Source organism: Pseudophryne corroboree, chromosome 3, assembly GCF_028390025.1.
Source record: "Pseudophryne corroboree isolate aPseCor3 chromosome 3, aPseCor3.hap2, whole genome shotgun sequence".
Taxonomy (NCBI): Eukaryota; Metazoa; Chordata; class Amphibia; order Anura; family Myobatrachidae; genus Pseudophryne; species Pseudophryne corroboree.
Window position 1 is genome coordinate 867,698 of NC_086446.1, and position 21,435 is coordinate 889,132.

The 21,435-nt window shown below is 45.7% G+C and overlaps 1 protein-coding gene and 2 pseudogenes across 1 annotated transcript; 2 read left to right on the forward strand and 1 right to left on the reverse strand.

Annotated features, from left to right (window-relative positions):
• Window positions 1–216: 216 nt before the first annotated feature.
• Window positions 217–334, forward strand: LOC134892646 (5S ribosomal RNA; annotated as a pseudogene).
• A 121-nt stretch (window positions 335–455) lies between these two features.
• LOC134894688 (5S ribosomal RNA) lies at window positions 456–573 on the forward strand (annotated as a pseudogene).
• A 1,531-nt stretch (window positions 574–2,104) lies between these two features.
• On the reverse strand, window positions 2,105–21,216 carry LOC135057457 (gastrula zinc finger protein XlCGF26.1-like). Its single transcript, XM_063963348.1, has 6 exons — window positions 21,153–21,216; window positions 8,295–8,488; window positions 7,894–7,972; window positions 7,698–7,775; window positions 7,161–7,541; window positions 2,105–5,052 (listed from the first exon to the last, which is right to left on the reverse strand). The coding sequence occupies exons 3-6, from the start codon at window positions 7,925–7,927 to the stop codon at window positions 3,629–3,631; spliced, it is 1,917 nt and encodes a 638-aa protein (XP_063819418.1). The 5' UTR covers window positions 7,928–7,972; window positions 8,295–8,488; window positions 21,153–21,216; the 3' UTR covers window positions 2,105–3,628.
• Between the last annotated feature and the right edge of the window lie 219 nt (window positions 21,217–21,435).

Below are 21,435 nucleotides of genomic sequence, written 5' to 3' on the forward strand. Positions count from 1 at the left end.
GCAGCACCCCTTACCCTTCAGTGGGACTAATAATTTTGGATTTTGTTTCCAAATCATAAATTCCCAGGACCAATCCCAGGGAATTTTGGTTAATTTCTATTTACACATACTTTAAAACCTGACAATTGTCAACTCAATCCCAGGGAATTTTGGTTAATTACCATTTACACATACTCTAAAACCTGGCAATTGTTTACTTATCTCTTGAAATAAACGGCCCACGGCCATACTATCCTGAATACGCCCGATCACGTCCGATCTTGGAAGCTAAGCAGGTATGGCCTGGTTAGTACATGGATGGGAGACCGCCAGGGAATACTAGGTGCTGTGGGCCTCTTTTTCCAGGAGATCACATTTAAGAACATCTCCCCCACAATTTCACAGCCTCTCAGCTGAATACCCAGGCCATTTTTCTAATCAGCACAAAAAATCACCAGTGATTCTTGATACAAACGGCCCACAGCCATACTATCCTGAATGCGCCCGAACACGTCCGATCTTGGAAGCTAAGCAGGTATGGCCTGGTCAGTACGTGGATGGGAGACCTCCAGGGAATACTAGGTGCTGTGGGCCGTTTTTCCTTCAGGCAATCCAATATCATTTTTCTAAGCTTATCTTACAATCCGATCCTCTCTGTGACCTGTATATATTGTTTATTTTCAACAATTATACAACAACCACATAACATTTTCACCTGCTATATCTAGAACCTTATTTGGTACAATGGCAATCTAGATTTTATGATTACTTTTTTTGTTCACCTCCAGTGAAATTTTTATAGAACATCATTAAAAGTTAAGTTTTATCCAATACCATAGAGGAAGGACAACAAAAGAGTCCTTTCCTCTACCATACACATTTCTTTCATCTTTTTCATATTTAATCCAAAGAGTGCTTCCACACAAGGGTATTTTGTCTTTCTCTTGTTTTTTCAGGTGTAGCAGACTTACCTGCTGTGGCCTGAGATATCCACTTGTTTAGTTCTTCTCCAAACAAGGCATCCCCTGCAAAAGAAAGATTTTCAACACCCCTTTTGGAATTAGCATCAGCTGACCATTGATGCAGCCACAGGGCTCTATGAGCCGAGACCGTCATAGCCGTGGAACGGTCATGTATGATACACAATTCTTTAACCGCCTCACTCATAAAGTTCGCTGCATCCTGGATATGCTGTAACAGAGTAATGATCTCATCCTGAGGTAAAGCCTCAAACCTCTGTATTATATTATTATCGGTCCATTTAACATTGGGGGTAATTCCGAGTTGATCACACGCTGCAGTTTTTAGCAGCGCAGTGATCAGGTAACTACTGTGCATGCGTATGCACCGCAAGACGCAGTCGCGTTGTACGCGTACAAAGCGGATCATTGCTGAGCGATGGATTTAACGAACAATCCATTCGCACAGCCGATCGTAAGGAGATTGACAGGAAGAAGGCGTTTGTGGGTGGCAACTGACCATTTTCTGGGAATGCTTGGAAAAACGCAGGCGTGTCCAAGCGTTTGCAGGGCGGGTGTCTGACGTCAATTCCGGGACCAAAAAGACTGGAGTGATCGCAAGGGCAGAGTAAGTCCAGACCTACTCATAAACTGCACAAAATGTTTTTGCAGAGCTCAGCTGTAAAGGCATTCGCACACTTGCAAAGCGAAAATACACTCCCCTGTGGGCGGCGACTATGCAGATGCACGGCTGCAAAATGTAGCTAGCGAGCGATCAACTTGGAATGACCCCCAATGGATATCCTGCTGCAACAATAGTGTGGTGTTGAGTTACACCCACTGCAGTATACATTGATTTGAGTGTATTCTCAATTCTGCAATCAGCTGGGTCTTTGAGGGAGATAGCCCCAGGTACAGGCAGAACTATTTTATGTGAAAGCCCGGATACTGAAGTATCCACGTATGGTGGGGTTTCCCAAACTTTCCTATCCTCAGCCGGGAAGGGAAAGGAATTTAGTTACCTCTTGTGAGTAATAAATTATTTATAAGGATTTACCCACGCCTCCTTTGAAAGAGTATTTAACTTCTTTGATATAGGTAAGGTGACTGAGGATTTTGATTTAACATTAAAATATAATACCTCTTCTGGTTCTGTATCCTTATCTTGTAAGTTGAGGACATCCTTAATAGCATAAATTAAGGCCTCAACCTCCGGGGACAGTGTGTTGCCATCTTCCCCCTCCAGCTCTACATCCTCTGGTAGTTCAGTGTCAGTGTCAGACTGGAGCACCTGTGGGAGTGTACGTTTATGAAAGACCACCAGAGGGGGCTGAGTTGGCTGTCTGTGATCAGACGTCTTAATAATGTACTCTTCTACAGACTGTCTCAGGGTTTGTCTCTCCTGCTTTGCAGCAGGTGACTTTATATATGTAATCATTGTTTTGAATGAGTCCAACCATGCAGGTTCCTGCAAAGCACTACCCTGTGAAGGTAGAGAACACTGGGTACAGAGCAGGGACCCCTGGGAAGAGGGTGTAAACTTGGTGTTGCAAGAAGGACACAAAGATGTTTTCTCAGACAAGCTTACAGCAAAAAACACAGATATTTATATCACAGTGCAGTGACACACAATAGGGAACAGCACAGTAACCCAGACAACCCTGATTGGAGGAACACAGAGAGGAATGGGACCAGCACACAATACCTCAGCTCAGGGCAGGGCTCCGCTGGGTATATTTTACACATGTTATGTGTCCAGCGGTGTAACCGCTATATATGCGCTCCCCCAACTTTCTATCAGACCCCCTGGTACCAGAAAAAAACGTGGTGCAGTGGCCTCTGTGGAGGAGCAGATTGAGCGTGCAGTCTGTAACCAGCAGCAGGAAATGGCGCCTTTCCAGCCTCTGGACCCGCTCTCTGGAAAGCCCCGCCCCTTACATGACACACGGTCCCTAGCAGATTATACTGACATAAATAGTAAAACCATCTTGTAATACATGTGTATATAAAGAGAGTAACCCTATGTTCAGTGTGGCAGTGTGGGGTCCACAGTAGGCACCGCAGCTCGAGGCCTGTGACTGCCGCACCCTTTTGCCACCATTTGCACCAGGGACCTGCTAACCGGGACCCCTGCGTATTACTCAATGCATCTACTTCGGCATGTTAGGGGTGGCGGCATGCTACTGGCATAAGCTCACACGCGAGTGTCCTGTCAGCGGGGATACAAACCATTAACTATTAAGTTGGTTCGGTTCCCCCCTAAGTCCCACGACGCAGGCAGACTGGTGCCAATCAGCGCTGTCTGAAAATAATAAACTAACATAAATTTTAAGAAAACTCTCTGGAGCTCCAGAGAATGCACCCGGTTTCTTGGGCACATTTTTCTAAACGGAGTCTGCTAGAAGGGGCATAGAGGGGAGGAGCCAGCACACACTAATGGACCCGATCTATACCCCATGGTACTAATACCACCCCAGTATCCACTAGGACGTTAGAGAAAGACAGGTTATCTGCATAGCAGTGGTAGACCAGGTTATGACATCTGATTGTTTCACCCAGTAGAAGCATGCATATTGCAAAAAGCAAAGGAGATAGGACAGGAACTTGAGAAACAATGCATAGCAATGGTGATGATGAGATTAAAAAGGTTCCTCACCTGTTTGATGTCTATTGTGTGAAACAAAGCTGATTTACTTCTCACACACAGAACATGTAAATGGTTTCTCACATGTGTGATTTCTTTGATGTCTAACAAGAGCTGATTTCCCTGTGAAACATTTTCCACACTCGGAACATGGAAATGGTTTCTCACCTGTATGACTTCGATGGTGTATAACAAGTTGTGATTTTCGGGTAAAACATTTCCCACACTCAGAGCATGGAAATGGTTTCTCACCTGTGTGAGTTCTCTGATGTGTAAAAAGATTTGATTTCTGTATAAAACATTTCCCACACTCAGAGCATGGAAATGTCTTCTCACCTGTGTGACTTCTTTGATGTGCAACAAGATCTGTTTTCTGGGCAAAACATTTCCGACACTCAGAACATGGAAATGGACTCTCAACTGTGTGAGTTCTTTGATGTTCAACAGGATATGATTGCTGTAGAAAACATTTCCCACACTCAGACCATGGAAATGGTTTCTCACCTGTGTGAGTTCTTTGATGTCTAACAAGAGCTGATTTCCCTGTGAAACATTTACCACACTCAGAACATGGAAATGGTTTCTCACCTGTGTGACTTCGATGATGTGTAACAAGTTGTGATTTTCGGGTAAAACATTTCCCACACTCAGAGCATGGAAATAGTTTATCACCTGTGTGAGTTCTCTGATGTGTAAAAAGATTTGATTTCTGTATAAAACATTTCCCACACTCAGAGCATGGAAATGGCTTCTCACCTGTGTGACTTCTTTGATGTGCAACAAGATCTGATTTCTGTGCAAAACATTTCCGACACTCAGAACATGGAAATGGCCTCTCACCTGTGTGAGTTCTTTGATGTCTAACAAGAGCTGATTTATGTGTAAAACATTTCACACACTCAGAACATGAAAATGGCTTCTCACCTGTGTGAGTTTCCTGATGTGAAACTAGATGTGCTTTACTTAAAAAACATTTTCCACACTCAGGACATGGAAATGGTTTCTCACCTGTGTGCCTTCTCTGATGTGTAACAAGAACTGATTTGTATGTAAAACATTTCCCACACTCAGAACATGGAAATGGCCTCTCACCTGTGTGCCTTCTCTGATGTGTAACAAGAACTGATTTGTATGTAAAACATTTCCCACACTCAGAACATGGAAATGGCCTCTCACCTGCCTTACCTGTCTGATGGGTAATAAGCTTTGTTTTCTGTGTAAAACATTTGGCATCTATAGAACAGGGAAACCATGTGTCTACTGTCAGAGCTGTAACAGATGCACCAACATCAGAGTGATCAGGAGAACATTTCCCTGGATCAAAGGGACCAGCTGATAGAGCTGGATGTATAATTGGGGTAATGGGGTTAGTTCCTGGAGAATCCTGTCTACTGTCATTATCTTTTATGTCACAATCCAGGGATAACATTAGATGTCCTTCTGAGATATTCCTGCTTGTGTGTCCACCCGCTGGAAATAAAATACATTATGCACATGAATTTTCATGAAACAAAATAAATATTGTAGGTTATGTTCAAAAATGGCAAATTACTATAAATGAGTAGAAAACACCCAGGATGTTACATTGCACATTATATAATTCTGTAACTGAAATTAACCAGTACTATAGTTCTGGCAATGCTTTTATGTTTAATTAAAAATACTAGGAAGCTTGGACTGGAGTATAACATGCACTCAAAGAGTGTGAGGAGACTGGTCAGATCTCTGGGCTGGTAACACACAGTGACATGATGTGAGGGGGAGAGCAGGAGTATAATAGGTGCTGATGGCTACTGATGTATGAGAAACACCAGAGAGTGTGGGGAGGAGACTGGTCAGATCTCTGGGCTAGTAACACAGTGAGGAAGAGAGCAGGAGTATAATAGGGGCTGATGTCTCCTGATGTATGAGATACACCAGAGAGTGTGGGGAGGAGACTGGTCAGATCTCTGGGCTGGTAACACACAGTGACATGATGTGAGGGGGAGAGCAGGATTATTATAGGGGCCGATGGCCCCTGAAGTATGAGATACACAAGAGAGTGTGGGGAGGAGACTGGTCAGATCTCTGGGCTGGTAAAACACAGTGACATGATGTGAGGGAAAGAGCAGGAGTATAATAGGGTCCGATGGCCCCTGAAGTATGAGATACACCAGAGAGTGTGGGGAGGATCTCTGGGCTGGTAACACACAGTTATGTGTGAGTACACAGTTATGTGTGAGTTATGTGTGAGTACATGATGTGAGGGGGAGAGCAGGAGTATAATAGGGACTGATTGCTCCTGATGTATGAGATACACCAGAGAGTGTGGGGAGGAGACTGTTCAGATCTCTGGGCTGGTAACACACAGTGACATGATGTGAGGGAGAGAGCAGGAGTATAATAGGGGCTGATGTCTCCTGATGTATGAGACACACCAAAAAGTGTGGGGAGGAGAGTGGTGAGATTTCTGGACTGGTAACACACAGTGACATGATGTGAGGGGGAGAGCAGGAGTATAATAGTGGCCGATGCCCCTGAAGTATGAGATACACCAGAGAGTGTGGGAAAGAGACTGGTCAGATCTCAGGGCTGGTAAAACACAGTGACATTATGTGAGGGGTGGAGCAGGAGTATAATAGGGGTCAAAGGCCCTTGAAGTACGAGATACACCAGAGAGTGTGGGGAGGAGACTGGTCAGATCTCTGGGCTGGTAACACACAGTGACATGATGTGAGGAGGAGAGCAGCAGTATAATAGGGGCCAAAGGCCCTTGAAGTATGAGATACACCAGAGAGTGTGGGGAGGAGACTGGTCAGATCTCTGGGCTGGTAAAACACAGTGACATGATGTGAGGAGAAGAGCAGGACTATAATAGGGGCTGATGGCTCCTAATGTATGAGATACACCAGAGAGTGTGGAGAGGAGACTGGACAGATCTCGGGGCTGGTAACACATAGTGACATGATGTGAGGAGGAGAGCAGGTGTATTTTAGGGGCTGATGGCTCCTGATGTATGAGATGCACCAGAGAGTGTGGGGAGGAGACTGGTCAGATCTCTGGGCTGGCCACAGACAGTGACATGATGTGAGAGGGAGAGCAGGACTATAATAGGGGCTGATGGCTCCTGATGTATGAGATACACCAGAGAATGTGGGGAGGAGACTGGTCAGATCTCGGGGCTGGTAACACATAGTGACATGATGTGAGGAGGAGAGCAGGTGTATTTTAGGGGCTGATGGCTCCTGATGTATGAGATGCACCAGAGAGTGTGGGGAGGAGACTGGTCAGATATCCAGGCTGGTAACATACAGTGACATGATGAGAGGGGGAGAGCAGGTGTATAATAGTGGCTGATGGCTCCAAATGTATGAGATACACCAGAGAGTGTGGGGAGGAGACTGGTCAGATCTCTGGGCTGGTAACACACAGCGACAAGATGTGAGGAGGAGAGCAGGAGTATAATAGGGGATGATGGCTCCTGACTCCACGCTGGGAAAATGCATATTCCTCATTAGTTTGTACTGACAGAGGAGGGTGTACAATTAGAGATTGCAAGAATATGTGATTCTTATCTGTAATAAGTGTTTATTACTCACCTATGCTGATATCTGTAGGGATTTCCTCCTCCTCACACTGCTGATCACCCCTCACATATGTCTCTTCTTCTCCCTCTATATCTTCTGCCTTCATATCAGTCACATAAGTCTCTTTTTCTCCCTCTATATCTTCTGCCTTTATATCAGTCACATACGTCTCTTCTTCTCCCTCTATATCTTCTGCCTTCATATCAGTCACATACGTCTCTTCTTCTCCCTCTATATCTTCTGCCTTTATATCAGGCACATACGTCTCTTCTTCTCCCTTTATATCAGTCACATAAGTCTCATCTTCTCCCTCTATATCTTCTGCCTTTATATCAGTCACATACGTCTGTTCTTCTCCCTCTATATCTTCTGTTTTAATATCAGACAAATGTTCTACCTAAAAGACAAATAAACACTATAATGACATTTGCATACAGTCAGATTAAACTGAGGTGAAACAGTATAATATCATCTTATAAGACACACAGCTCCTCTACAGATCATATAGTGACAGTCACTTTGGTATATTAGGGAGACCCTAAATCCCACCTACCTGATCCTCCTGTGGGGTCCTGTGATACAGAGGACGGGGACATCTCTCTGGGGTATCTCTGTTACTGGGCCCATCTGTAGGAGACACACAGTGACTGAGTACAGTGTATATATGTGATTATCAGATGATGTGTGTATTTAGGGGCCCCCATACCTGCTCTCCACTGTACAATACATGCAAGTCTCCTCTTACCCAGTGATGTGAGGGGCCGGTGATTCTCCATCATCACGTCCTTGTACAGACCCCTGTGTTCCTCTATATACTCCTCCTCCTGCATGGAGACATAGACAGTGACATCCTGACACCTTATAGGAACCTGACACACACAGTGATACAGTCATCCCCCAGACACCTCTCCTGGTGTTACTGTATAATGCCCCATTCCCAGCAGTCACCTCTCCAGTCATCACCCAGACACATCCCCTGGTGTTACTGTATAATGCTCCATTCCCAGCAGTCACCTCTCCAGTCATCACCCAGACACATCCCCTAGTGTTACTGTATAATGCCCCATTCCCAGCAGTCACCTCTCCAGTCATCACCCAGACACATCCCGTGGTGTTACTGTACAATGTCCCATTCCCAGCAGTCACCTCTCCAGTCAGCAGCTGAATGATCTTGTTGGTGAGTTCCAGGATCTTCTGATCATTGTGTCACTCATGTATCAGTGAGTGAGGTGGAGGCACCGTGATGAGCCTCTGGGTCCTGCTCAGTCCACCTGATACATGGGGACGGCTGTTGGCTGTGTCTCACAATCACTGGATGTCTTCCCCACTACTGTGTAACCCTGCGAAAAGAAGGAGACAACAATAGCACTGTAAATACTCCCAGATACCCTCACCTCACCAGTCATGTCCCTGTATTATTACTACAGATATAAGTGACGTCACTGTGACACTCCCAGATCCCCTCACCTCCCCAGTCATGTCCCTGTATTATTACTATAGATGTAAGTGATGTCACAGTGACACTACCAGATCCCCTCCTCTCACCTCACCAGTCATGTCCCAGTATTATTACTATAGATATATGACATCATTGTGTCACTCCTAGATCCCCTCACCTCCCCAGTCATGTCCCTGTATTATTACTATAGATATGTGACATCACTGTGTCACTCCAAGATCCCCTCACCTCCCCAGTCATGTCCCAGTATTATTACTATAGATATGTGACATCACTGTCACTCCCAGATCCCCTCACCTCACCAGTCATGTCCCTGTATTATTACTATAGATATAAGTGATGTCACTGTGACACTCCCAGATCCCCTCACTAGTCATGTCCATGTATTATTACTAGAGATATGTGACATCACTGTGTCACTCCCATTCCCCTTACCTCCTCAGTCATGTCCCTGTATTATTACTATAGATAACGAGGTTGCAAAGAAAAAGAGAGACTCTTTGTTGGGGCACGCTTGAAAAACTAAAACTTAACTTTTAATACAAATTACATTATAATATAGTACACAAGATCTACACACATATAAACATTTTTATAACACTATAAGTTTGATATAGCCTTTCTCACTTGTGTTTTTTTTAAATTGTTAAAAGAAATGATTCTCAATCATGGAATAATTAAGAGTAATCAATCTACAATTAATGTAGCTGATAAGGATGACAGTGACACCTGAGGTGAAAATATTAGAAATTGAATTTGAATGTCACAGGATAATGGATAATCTTTAGCATAAAGTGCATAGGCATTACATATGTTGCAAATATGCTGCGGTTATGATCCTTACATAATTACCTGTGGAAAAGATATAACCTGGTAAGGGTTTGATCTGCTACTTAGAAGTTTATGTCAATGAAGTACAATAAATAAGAGAACAAATACTTATCGCAGATAAGTAGAAAATTAGAGAAGCTACATGGATAAGAGGAGGGAAATAAGGTGTGAAAATGGTAATGGTCAAAGGTTGCTCCAACACCTCCGTTTTTCACAAACACAGAGATATTTATTACTACACCTGATATTCCCTAGCAGTCTCCCAAATAGGTACTAATCAGGCTATTCACTGCTTAGCTTCCAAGATCAGGCGAGGTTGGGCGTACCCAGTCAAATATGGTAGTAATGACACCTAGATTGTGAATACAATGGTATATGGTTATTGGCATATACCAAAAGAAGTACTTCTATTGTTCATTATTGTGCACAGTCCTTCTGTTGCTTTTGAATTGCCGAATGGACGTATGACTGGCATCAAAAAATAGGGTTGAGTAGTAACCTCTTCCCTGCTGGTGCAGGGGAACCTTGATTATCACTTGCTGTATACACAGCGTTTGAATTGCATCTAACACTATATCCCGTTCCGATGTGGAAGCTGGTAGGGCCGATTTGAAAAATCGGCGAGGGGGCACCTCCTCGAATTCCAATTTGTAACCCTGGGAAACTATTTCCAACACCCAGGGATTCAGGTCTGAACTGACCCAGGCCTGACTGAAAAGTCGAAGACGTGCCCCCACCTATGCGGACTCCCTCAGGGGAGCCCCAGCGTCATGCTGTGGGTTTTGGAGCAGCCGGGGAGGACTTTTGTTTCTGGGCACCTGCCGAAGCAGGTGCTTTTTTGCCTCTGCCCTTACCTCTGGCGAGGAAAGAGGATCCCCGACCTCTTCTGGACTTGTGCGACCGAAAGGAGTGCATCTGATAGGGTGGTACTTTCTTTTGCTGTTGGGGAATATATGGTAAAAATTTTGATTTACCTGCTGTAGCTGTGGAAACCAGGTCCGTCAGCCCATCCCCAAACAATACATCACCCTTCTAAGGTAGTACTTCCATATGTTTTTTTGGAATCCGCATCACCCGTCCATTGGCGAGTCCATAAGGATCTTCTCGCTGAGATAGACATGGCATTGGCCCTAGAAGCTAGCAATCCAATATCCCTTTGAGCATCCCTCATAAATAAGACTGCGTCTTTTATATGGGCTATAGTTAAGAACAGAGGTTCTCAAACTCGGTCCTCGGGGGCCCACACAGTGCATGTTTTGCAGGTCTCCTCACAGAATCACAAGTGAAATAATTAGCTCCACCTGTGGACCTTTTAAAATGTGTCAGTGAGTAATTAATACACCTGTGCACCTGCTGGGTTACCTGCAAAACATGCACTGTGTGGGCCCACGAGGACCAAGTTTGAGAACCTCTGGTTAAGAATATAGTATCCTTATCCATATTATCAAATTGATCTGTCAGCTCATCTGTCCAAGCTGCAATTGCGCTACACACCCATGCCGACGCAATTGTCGTTCTTAGCACAGTACCCGTATGAGAATAAATACACTTTAAGGTAGTTTCTTGCCTGCGATCTGCAGGGTCCTTAAGGGCCGCTGTGTCAGGAGACGGTAGCGCCACTTTCTTGGACAAGCGCGTCAGTGCCTTGTCCACAGTGGGGGGTGATTCCCAAATCTCCCTGTCCTGTTTAGGGAAGGGGTATGCCATATAAATTCTTTTGGGGATCTGCGGTCTCTTTTCCGGAGTCTCCCAAGCTTTTCCAAATAAATCATTTAATTCATGAGATGTGGGAAAATTAATAATCTGTTTCTTTCCCTTAAACATGTGTACCCTTGTGTCGGGGACCGAGGGTTCATCCTCAATATGCAACACATCCCTTATTGCCACAATCATACACTGAATGGTTTTAGTCACCCTAGGGTGCAATTTTACTTCATCGTAGTCGACACTGGAATCAGAATCCTTGTCGGTAGTAGTGTCTTGTGTTAAGGGACGCTTTTGAGACCCCGACGGGCCCTGCGAGTCGGTCCAATCCGAGGATTGACCCCCTGATGTCCCCCCTAATTCAGCCTTATCAAGCCTTTTATGTAAAGATGCCACACTTGCATTCAACATATGCCACATGTCCATCCATGTCGGCACAACCGACGGGGACACACCACTCATTTGCTCCACCTCCTCCTTGAAGAAGCCTTCCGCCTCAGACATGTCGACACACACGTACCGACACCCCCCACACACAGGGATTAACCTATAAGGGGATAAAACCCCAACTAGGCCCTTAGGAGAGACAGAGATAGAGTATGCCAGCACACACCAGCGCTTAAAACACTGGAAAAAATATGACCAGATAGCGCTTTTTATATATAATATACCAATTCCCACTCACTGCGTCGCTAATGTGCCCCCCTCCTCTTTTTTCCAGCCTGTGAAGTTCAGCAGGGAAGAGACCAGGGAGCCAGCATTCATGCATGCAGCTTCTGTGGAGAAAATGGCGCTGGTTAGTGCTGAGGATCAAGCCCCGCCCACCCGACGGCGGGCTTCAATCCCAGTGACTTTTCTATTAAAATGGCGGGGGATCTTAGATTTACTGCCTCTGCAGCCTAATCTATCTGAATTTGGCCAAAAGTGAGGAATATTGCTGCCCAGGGCGCCCCCCCCCCGCGCCCTGCACCCTTCAGTGCTGCTCTGTGTGTGTGACTGTGTGTGCGACTGGGGACAAACCCCAGGTGAGACCTGTGTTCCGACTCCCTCTGGAGCTAATGGTGTCCAGTAGCCTTAGAAGCAGTGCCCAACTCGACAAGCCAGCTCTGCTTCTCTCTCCTCGGTCCCACGATGCAGGGAGCCTGTTGCCAACAGGACTCCCTGAAAATAAAAAACCTAACAAAATTATTTTTCAACAGAAAACTCTGGAGAGCTCTCTGCAGTGCACCCATTCTCCTCTGGGCACAAGATCTAACTGAGGTCTGGAGGAGGGGCATAGAGGGAGGAGCCAGTGCACACCCATAGTAAAAGTTCTTTTTAGGTGCCCTATCTCCTGCGGAGCCCGTCTGTACCCCCATCATCCTTACGGAGTCCCCAGCATCCTCTAGGACGTAAGAGAAATAAGTGATGTCATTGTGACACTTCCAGATCCCCTCACCTCCTCAGTCATATCCCTGTATTATTACTATAGATGTAAGTGATGTCACAGTGATGCTCCCAGATCCCCTCACCTCACCACTCATGTCCCTGTATTATTACTATAGATATAAGTGATGTCACTGTGACACTCCCAGATCCCCTCACCTCACCAGTCATGTCCATGTATTATCACTATAGATATGTGACATCACTGTGTCACTCCCAGAACACCTTACCTCCTCAGTTATGTCGCTGTATTATTACTGTAGATATAAGTGATGTCACTGTGACACTCCCAGATCCCCTCACCTCACCACTCATGTCCCTGTATTATTACTATAGATATGTGACATCACTGTGTCACTACCAGATCCCCTCACCTCCCCAGTCATGTCCCTGTATTATTACTATGTATATAAGTGATGTCACTGTGACACTCCCAGACCCCCTAACCTCCTCAGTCATGTCCCTGTATTATTACTATAGATATAAGGGATGTCACAGTGATGCTCCCAGACCACCTAACCTCCCCAGTCATGTCCCTGTATTATTACTATAGATATAAGTGATGTCACAGTGACACTTCCAGGAGTGTGATATACATTTGCTTCATACTGCTCCAATTATCATCTGTTACACATGCCAGGAATATTATGGTCTCTGCTTTAATATATTGTAGAATTTGAGCAATATTTTTAATCCCCACAATTACATATAATAAAATTAATAAAAATAATTTTAAACAACAACAACAACAACCCTAAAGGCTGCACCCCAGTATAAATATAATAACAAAAGGACACCACAGGCTACTTCCATGTACAATAAAAATAATAACAACAACAGGACACCACAGGCCGCTTCCCCTGTATAAAAATTATATCAGAACACCACAGGCTGATCCTCCTGTATAATAATAACAACAGGACACAACTAGCTACTCCTTTTGTATTATTATTATAATAATAATACTAACAACAACAACAACAACAACAGGACACCACAGGCTGCGTCTCCTATATAATAATACCTGGACACCACAGGCTGCTCCCCCAGTATAATAATAACAACAACAGGACACCACAGGCCCCTCCTCCTCTATAATACTAACAGGATACCACATGCTGCTCCTTCTGTATAATAATAATAATAATAACAACAAGACATCACAGGCTGCTCCCCCTGTATAATACTAACAGGATACCACAGGCTACTCCTTCTGTATAATAATAATAATAATAATAATAATAATAATAACAGGACACTACAGGCTGCTCCTCCTGTATAATAATAATAACAGGACACCACAGGCTGATCCCCCTGTATAATAATAATAATAATAATAATAACAACAACAACACCACCACCACCACAGGCTGCTCCCCTTTATAGTATTAATAACAGGAAACCATAGGCTGCTCCACCTGTATAATAATAATAATAATAATAATGATAATAAGACACAGCAAGCTGCTCCCCGAGTATACAAATAATAACAGGACACCACAGGTTGCTCCACCTGTATAAAAAGAATAATAATAACAGGACACCACAAGCTGCTCCTCCTGTATAAAAATAATAACAACAACAGGACACACAGGCTCCTCCCCCTGTATAATTATAATAATAACAACAGGACACCAGAGGCTGCTCCTCCGATATAATAATAATAATAATAATAATAATAATAATAATAGGACAAAACAGGCTGCTCCCCCTGTATAATAATAACAGGACACCAGAGGCTGCTCCTCCGCTATTATAATAATAATAGGACACCACAGGCTGCTCCCCCTGTATAATAATAACAGGACACCACTGGCTGCTCTCCCTGTATAATAATAATAATAACAACTGGTCACCACAGGCTTCTCCCCTTGTATAATAATAATAATAATAACAACAACAACAACAACAGGACACCACAATCTGCTCCTCCTGTTTAATAACAGGACACCACAGGCTGCTCCCACTGTATAATAATATGACACCACAGGCTGCTCCCCCTGTATAATATTAATATCAGGACACCACAGGCTGCTCCACCTGTATAATAATAAAAACAACAGGACATCACAGGCTGATCCTCCTGCATAATAATAACAACAGGACACCACAGGCTGCTCCCCCTGTATAATATTAATATCAGGACACCACAGGCTGCTCTCCCTGTATAATTATAATAATAACAGGACACTACAGGCTGCTCCCCCTGTATAATAATAATAATAATAATAATAATAATAACAACAACAACACCACAGGCTGATCCCCTTTATAGTATTAATAACAGGAAACCATAGGCTGCTTCTCCTGTATTATAGTAATAATAATAATAATAATAATAATAAGACACAGCAGGCTGCTACCCCAGTATAATAATAATAATAATAACAGGACATCACAGGCTGATCCTCCTGCATAATAATAATAACAACAACAGGACACAAGAGGCTGTTCCTCCGGTATTATAATAATAATAATAATAATAGGACACCACAGGCTGCTCCCCCTGTATAATAATAATAGGACACCAGAGACTGCTCCTCCGGTATTATAATAATAATAAGAAGAAGAATTTACGTACCGATAATTCTATTTCTCGTAGTCCGTAGTGGATGCTGGGGACTCCGTAAGGACCATGGGGAATAGCGGCTCCGCAGGAGACTGGGCACAAAGTAAAAGCTTTAGGACTACCTGGTGTGCACTGGCTCCTCCCCCTATGACCCTCCTCCAAGCCTCAGTTAGGATACTGTGCCCGGACGAGCGTACACAATAAGGAAGGATTTTGAATCCCGGGTAAGACTCATACCAGCCACACCAATCACACCGTATAACTTGTGATCTAAACCCAGTTAACAGCATGCTAACAGAGGAGCCTCTAGAAAAGATGGCTCACTACAGCAATAACCCGATTTTTGGTAACAATAACTATGTACCAGTATTGCAGACAATCCGCACTTGGGATGGGCGCCCAGCATCCACTACGGACTACGAGAAATAGAATTATCGGTAAGTAAATTCTTATTTTCTCTGACGTCCTAGTGGATGCTGGGGACTCCGTAAGGACCATGGGGATTATACCAAAGCTCCCAAACGGGCGGGAGAGTGCGGATGACTCTGCAGCACCAAATGAGAGAACTCCAGGTCCTCCTCAGCCAGGGTATCAAATTTGTAGAATTTTACAACGTATTTGCTCCTGACCAAGTAGCTGCTCGGCAAAGTTGTAAAGCCGAGACCCCTCTGGCAGCCGCCCAAGATGAGCCCACCTTCCTTGTGGAGTGGGCATTTACAGATTTTTGACTGTGGCAGGCCTGCCACAGAATGTGCAAGCTGAATTGTACTACAAATCCAACGAGCAATAGTCTGCTTAGAAGCAGGAGCACTCAGCTTGTTGGGTGCATACAGGATAAACAGCGAGTCAGATTTTCTGACTCCAGCCGTCCTGGAAACATATATTTTCAGGGCCCTGACCACGTCTAGCAACTTGGAGTCCTCCAAGTCCCTAGTAGCCGCAGGCACCACAATAGGTTGGTTCAGGTGAAAAGCTGAAACCACCTTAGGGAGAAACTGAGGACGAGTCCTCAATTCCGCCCTGTCCGAATGGAAAATCAGATAAGGGCTTTTACAGGATAAAGCCGCCCATTCTGACACGCGCCTGGCCCAGACCAGGCCAACCTCATGACCACTTTCCATGTGAGATATTTTAACTCCACAGATTTAAGTGGTTCAAACTAATGTGACTTTTGGAACCCAAAACTACATTGAGATCCCAAGGTGAAATGTAGGAATCGACCCAGTTGAAATTCCTCCGTCGGGCCTTACTGGCCTCGCACCACGCAACATATTTTCGCCAAAAGCGGTGATAATGTTTTGCGGTTACATCCTTCCTGGCTTTGATCAGGATAGGGATGACTTCATCCGGAATGCCTATTTCCTTCAGGATCCGGCGTTCAGCAGCCATGCCGTCAAACGCAGCCGTGGTAAGTCTTGGAAACAGACAGGGTCCTTGCTGGAGCAGGTCCCTTCTTAGAGGTAGAGGCCACGGATCCTCCGTGAGCATCTCTTGAAGTTCCGGTTACCAAGTCCTTCTTGGCCAATCCGGAGCCACGAATATAGTGCTTACTCCTCTCCATCTTATAATTCTCAGTACCTTGGGTATGAGAGGCAGAGGAGGGAACACATACACTGACTGGTACACCCACGGTGTTACCAGAGCGTCTACAGCTATTGCCTGAGGGTCCCTTGACCTGGGGCAATACCTGTCGAATTTTTCCCAATGGTTTATAATCATGTGGAAAACTTCTGGGTGAAGTCCCCACTCTCCCGGGTGGAGGTCGTGTCTGCTGAGGAAGTCTGCTTCCCAGTTGTCCCCTCCCGGAATGAATACTGCTGACAGTGCTATCACATGATTTTCCCAGCGAAGAATCCTTGCAGCTTCTGCCATTGCCATCCTGCTTCTTGTGCCACCCTGTCTATTTACGTGGGTGACTGCCGTGATGTTGTCCGAATGGATCAACACCGGCTGACCTTGAAGCAGAGGTCTTGCTAAGCTTAGAGCCTTGTAAATGGCCCTTAGCTTCAGGATATTTATGTGAAGTGATGTCTCCAGGCTTGACCATAAGCCCTGGAAATTCCTTCCCTGTGTGACTGCTCCCCAGCCTCGCAGGCTGGCATCCGTGGTCACCAGGACCCAGTCCTGAATGCCGAATCTGCGGCCCTCTAGAAGATGAGCACTCTGCAACCACCACAGGAGAGACACCCTTGTCCTTGGTGACAGGGTTATCCGCTGATGCATCTGAAGATGCGATCCGGACCATTTGTCCAGCAGGTCCCACTGGAATGTTCTTGCGTGGAATCTGCCGAATGGGATTGCTTCGTAGGAAGCCACCATTTTTCCCAGAACCCTTGTGCATTGATGCACTGAGACTTGGCTCGGTTATAGGAGGTTCCCGACTAGCTCGGATAACTCCCTGGCTTTCTCCTCCGGGAGAAACACCTTTTTCTGGACTGTGTCCAGGATCATCCCTAGGAACAGAAGACGAGTCGTCGGAATCAGCTGCGATTTTGGAATTTTGAGAATCCAATCGTGCTGCCGCAACACTACCTGAGATAGTGCTACACCGACCTCCAACTGTTCCCTGGATCTTACCCTTATCAGGAGATCGTCCCAGTAAGGGATAACTAAAATTCCCTTCCTTCGAAGGAGTATCATCATTTCGGCCATTACCTTGGTAAAGACCCGGGGTGCCGTGGACCATCCAAACGGCAGCGTCTGAAACTGATAGTGACAGTTCTGTACCACAAACCTGAGGTACCCTTGGTGAGAAGGGTAAATTGGGACATGAAGGTAAGCATCCTTGATGTCCAGAGACATCATGTAGTCCCCTTCATCCAGGTTCGCAATCACTGCTCTGAGTGACTCCATCTTGAATTTGAACCTCTGTAAGTGTTCAAAGATTTTAGATTTAAAATCGGTCTCACCGAGCCGTCCGGCTTCGGTACCACAACAGTGTGGAATAATACCCCGTTCCCTGTTGCAGGAGGGGTACCTTGATTATCACTTGCTGGGAATACAGCTTGTGAATGGCTTCCAAAACTGCCTCCCTGTCGGAGGGAGACATTGGTAAAGCCGACTTTAGGAAACGGCGAGGGGGAGACGTCTCGAATTCCAATTTGTACCCCTGAGATACCACCTGAAGGATCCAGGGTTCTACTTGCGAGTGAGCCCACCGCGCGCTGAAATTCTTGAGACGGGCCCCCACCGTGCCTGAGTCTGCTTGTAAAGCCCCAGCGTCTTGCTGAGGGCTTGGCAGAGGCGGGAGAGGGCTTCTGTTCCTGGGAACTGGCTGATTTCTGCAGCCTTTTTCCTCTGCCTCTGTCACGGGGCAGAATGAGGAACCTTTTGCCCGCTTGCCCTTATGGGAACGAAAGGACTGCGCCTGATAATACGGCGTCCTCTTATGTTGAGAGGCGACCTGGGGTAAAAATGTGGATTTCCCAGCTGTTGCCGTGGCCACCAGGTCTGAAAGACCAACCCCAAATAACTCCTCCCCTTTATAAGGCAATACTTCCATATGCCGTTTGGAATCCGCATCACCTGACCACTGTCATGTCCATACCCCCTTCTGGCAGAAATGGACAACGCACTTACTCTTGATGCCAGTCGGCAAATATTCCGCTGTGCATCACGCATATATAGAAATGCATCTTTCAAATGCTCTATAGGCAATAGTATACTGTCCCTATCTAGGGTATCAATATTTTCAGTCAGGGAATCCGACCACGCCAACCCAGCACTGCACATCCAGGCTGAGGCGTTTTCTGGTCGCAGTATAACACCAGTATGTGTGTAAATACATTTTAGGATACTCTCCTGCTTTCTATCAGCAGGATCCTTAAGGGCGGCCATCTCAGGAGAGGGTAGAGACCTTGTTTTGACAAGCGTGTGAGCGCTTTATCCACCCTAGGGGGTGTTTCCCAACGCACCCTAACCTCTGGCGGGAAAGGATATAATGCCAATAACTTTTCAGTTGTTATCGGGGGAAACCCACGCATCATCACACACCTCATTTAATTTCTCAGATTCAGGAAAACTACAGGTAGTTTTTCCTCACCGAACATAATACCCCTTTTTTGGTGGTACTTGCAGTATCAGAAATGTGTAAAACATTTTTCATTGCCTCAATCATGTAACGTGTGGCCCTACTGGAAGTCACATTTGTCTCTTCACCGTCGACACTGGAGTCAGTATCCGTGTCGGCGTCTGTATCTGCCATCTGAGGTAATGGGCGCTTTAGAGCCCCTGACGGCCTATGAGACGTCTGGACAGGCACAAGCTGAGTAGCCGGCTGTCTCATGTCATCAACTGTCTTTTGTACAGAGCTGACACCCTTCCAACAGTTCATCCACTGAGGTGTCGACCCCCTAGGGGGTGACAGCACTATTACAGGCAATTTTGCTCCCCTCCACATCATTTTCCTCCTCATACATGTCGACACAAACGTACCGACACACAGCACACACACAGGGAATGCTCTGATAGAGGACAGGACCCCACTAGCCCTTTGGAGAGACAGAGGGAGAGTTTGCCAGCACACACCAGAGCGCTATATATATATATATACAGGGATAACCTTATATAAGTGTTTTTCCCCTTATAGCTGCTGTATTTTTAATACTGCGCCTAATTAGTGCCCCCCTCTCTTTTTTAACCCTTTCTGTAGTGTAGTGACTGCAGGGGAGAGCCAGGGAGCTTCCCTCCAACGGAGCTGTGAGGAAAAATGGCGCCAGTGTGCTGATGAGATAGGCTCCGCCCCCTTCTCGGCGGCCTTATCTCCCGTTTTTCTGTGTATTCTGGCAGGGGTTAAAATTTATCCATATAGCCCTGGGGGCTATATGTGATGTATTTTCGCCAGCCAAGGTGTTTTTATTGCTGCTCAGGGCGCCCCCCCCTAGCGCCCTGCACCCTCAGTGACCGAAGTGTGAAGTGTGCTGAGGAGCAATGGCCCACAGCTGCAGTGCTGTGCGCTACCTTGGTGAAGACAGGATGTCTTCTGCCGCAGATTTTCCGGACCTCTTCTTGCTCTGTAAGGGGGCCGGCGGCGCGGCTCTGGGACCGGACTCCATGGCTGGGCCTGTGTTTGATCCCTCTGGAGCTAATGGTGTCCAGTAGCCTAAGAAGCCCAATCCACTCTGCACGCAGGTGAGTTCGCTTCTTCTCCCCTTAGTCCCTCGATGCAGTGAGCCTGTTGCCAGCAGATCTCACTGAAAATAACAAACCTAAAACTAAACTTTTCACTAAGCAGCTCAGGAGAGCCCCTAGTGTGCACCCTTCTCGTTCGGGCACACAAATCTAACTGAGGCTTGGAGGAGGGTCATAGGGGGAGGAGCCAGTGCACACCAGGTAGTCCTAAAGCTTTACTTTTGTGCCCAGTCTCCTGCGGAGCCGCTATTCCCCATGGTCCTTATGGAGTCCCCAGCATCCAATAGGACGTCAGAGAAAATAATAATAATAATAGGACACCACAGGCTGCTCCCCCTGTATAATAATAACAGGACACCACTGGCTGCTCTCCCTGTATAATAAGACACCACATGCTGCTCCCCCTGTATAATATTAATATCAGGACACCACAGGCTGCTCCACCTGTATAATAATAAAAACAACAGGACATCACAGGCTGATCCTCATGCATAATAATAATAACAAAAGGACACCACTGGCTGCTCTCCCTGTCTAATAATAATAATAATAATAATAATAACAACAGGACACCCCAGGCTGCTCCCCCTGTATAATAATAATAATAATAATAATAATAATAATAACAGGACACCACAGGCTGCTCCCCGTTTAATAATAATAACAGGACACCCCAGGCTGCTCCCCTGTTTAGTAATAATAACAGAACACCACAGGCTGCTCCCCCTGTATAATAATAATAATAATCATAATAATAATAACAGGACAACAAAGGCTGCTCCCCCTGTATAATAATAATAAAAGGACACCACAGGCTGCTGCCCTTGTATAATAATAACAACAGGACACCACAGGCTGCTCTCCCTGTATAGTAAGACGCCATTACCTGATCTCTACGGACACTGAGGCTTCCTGTGTATTTGTGTGTGTGGAATTGAATGCAGTGACCGGAAGTACGGTGGACCGCAAAAGCCGGAAGTAAGGTGGAACGCAAAGATAGGAAGTAGGTAAAGATTAGCAAAGCCCTATTCCTGGTGACTGTCCCCGCCCCTCCTACACCCCGCCCACAGCCCTGCCTCTGTAATGACTATTACATACATGTCCTCAGTGCAGGAGGCCGGCGGCCATTTTCTTGTAGACCAGTCCGGCAGCAGGAATAGCTTCCCTGG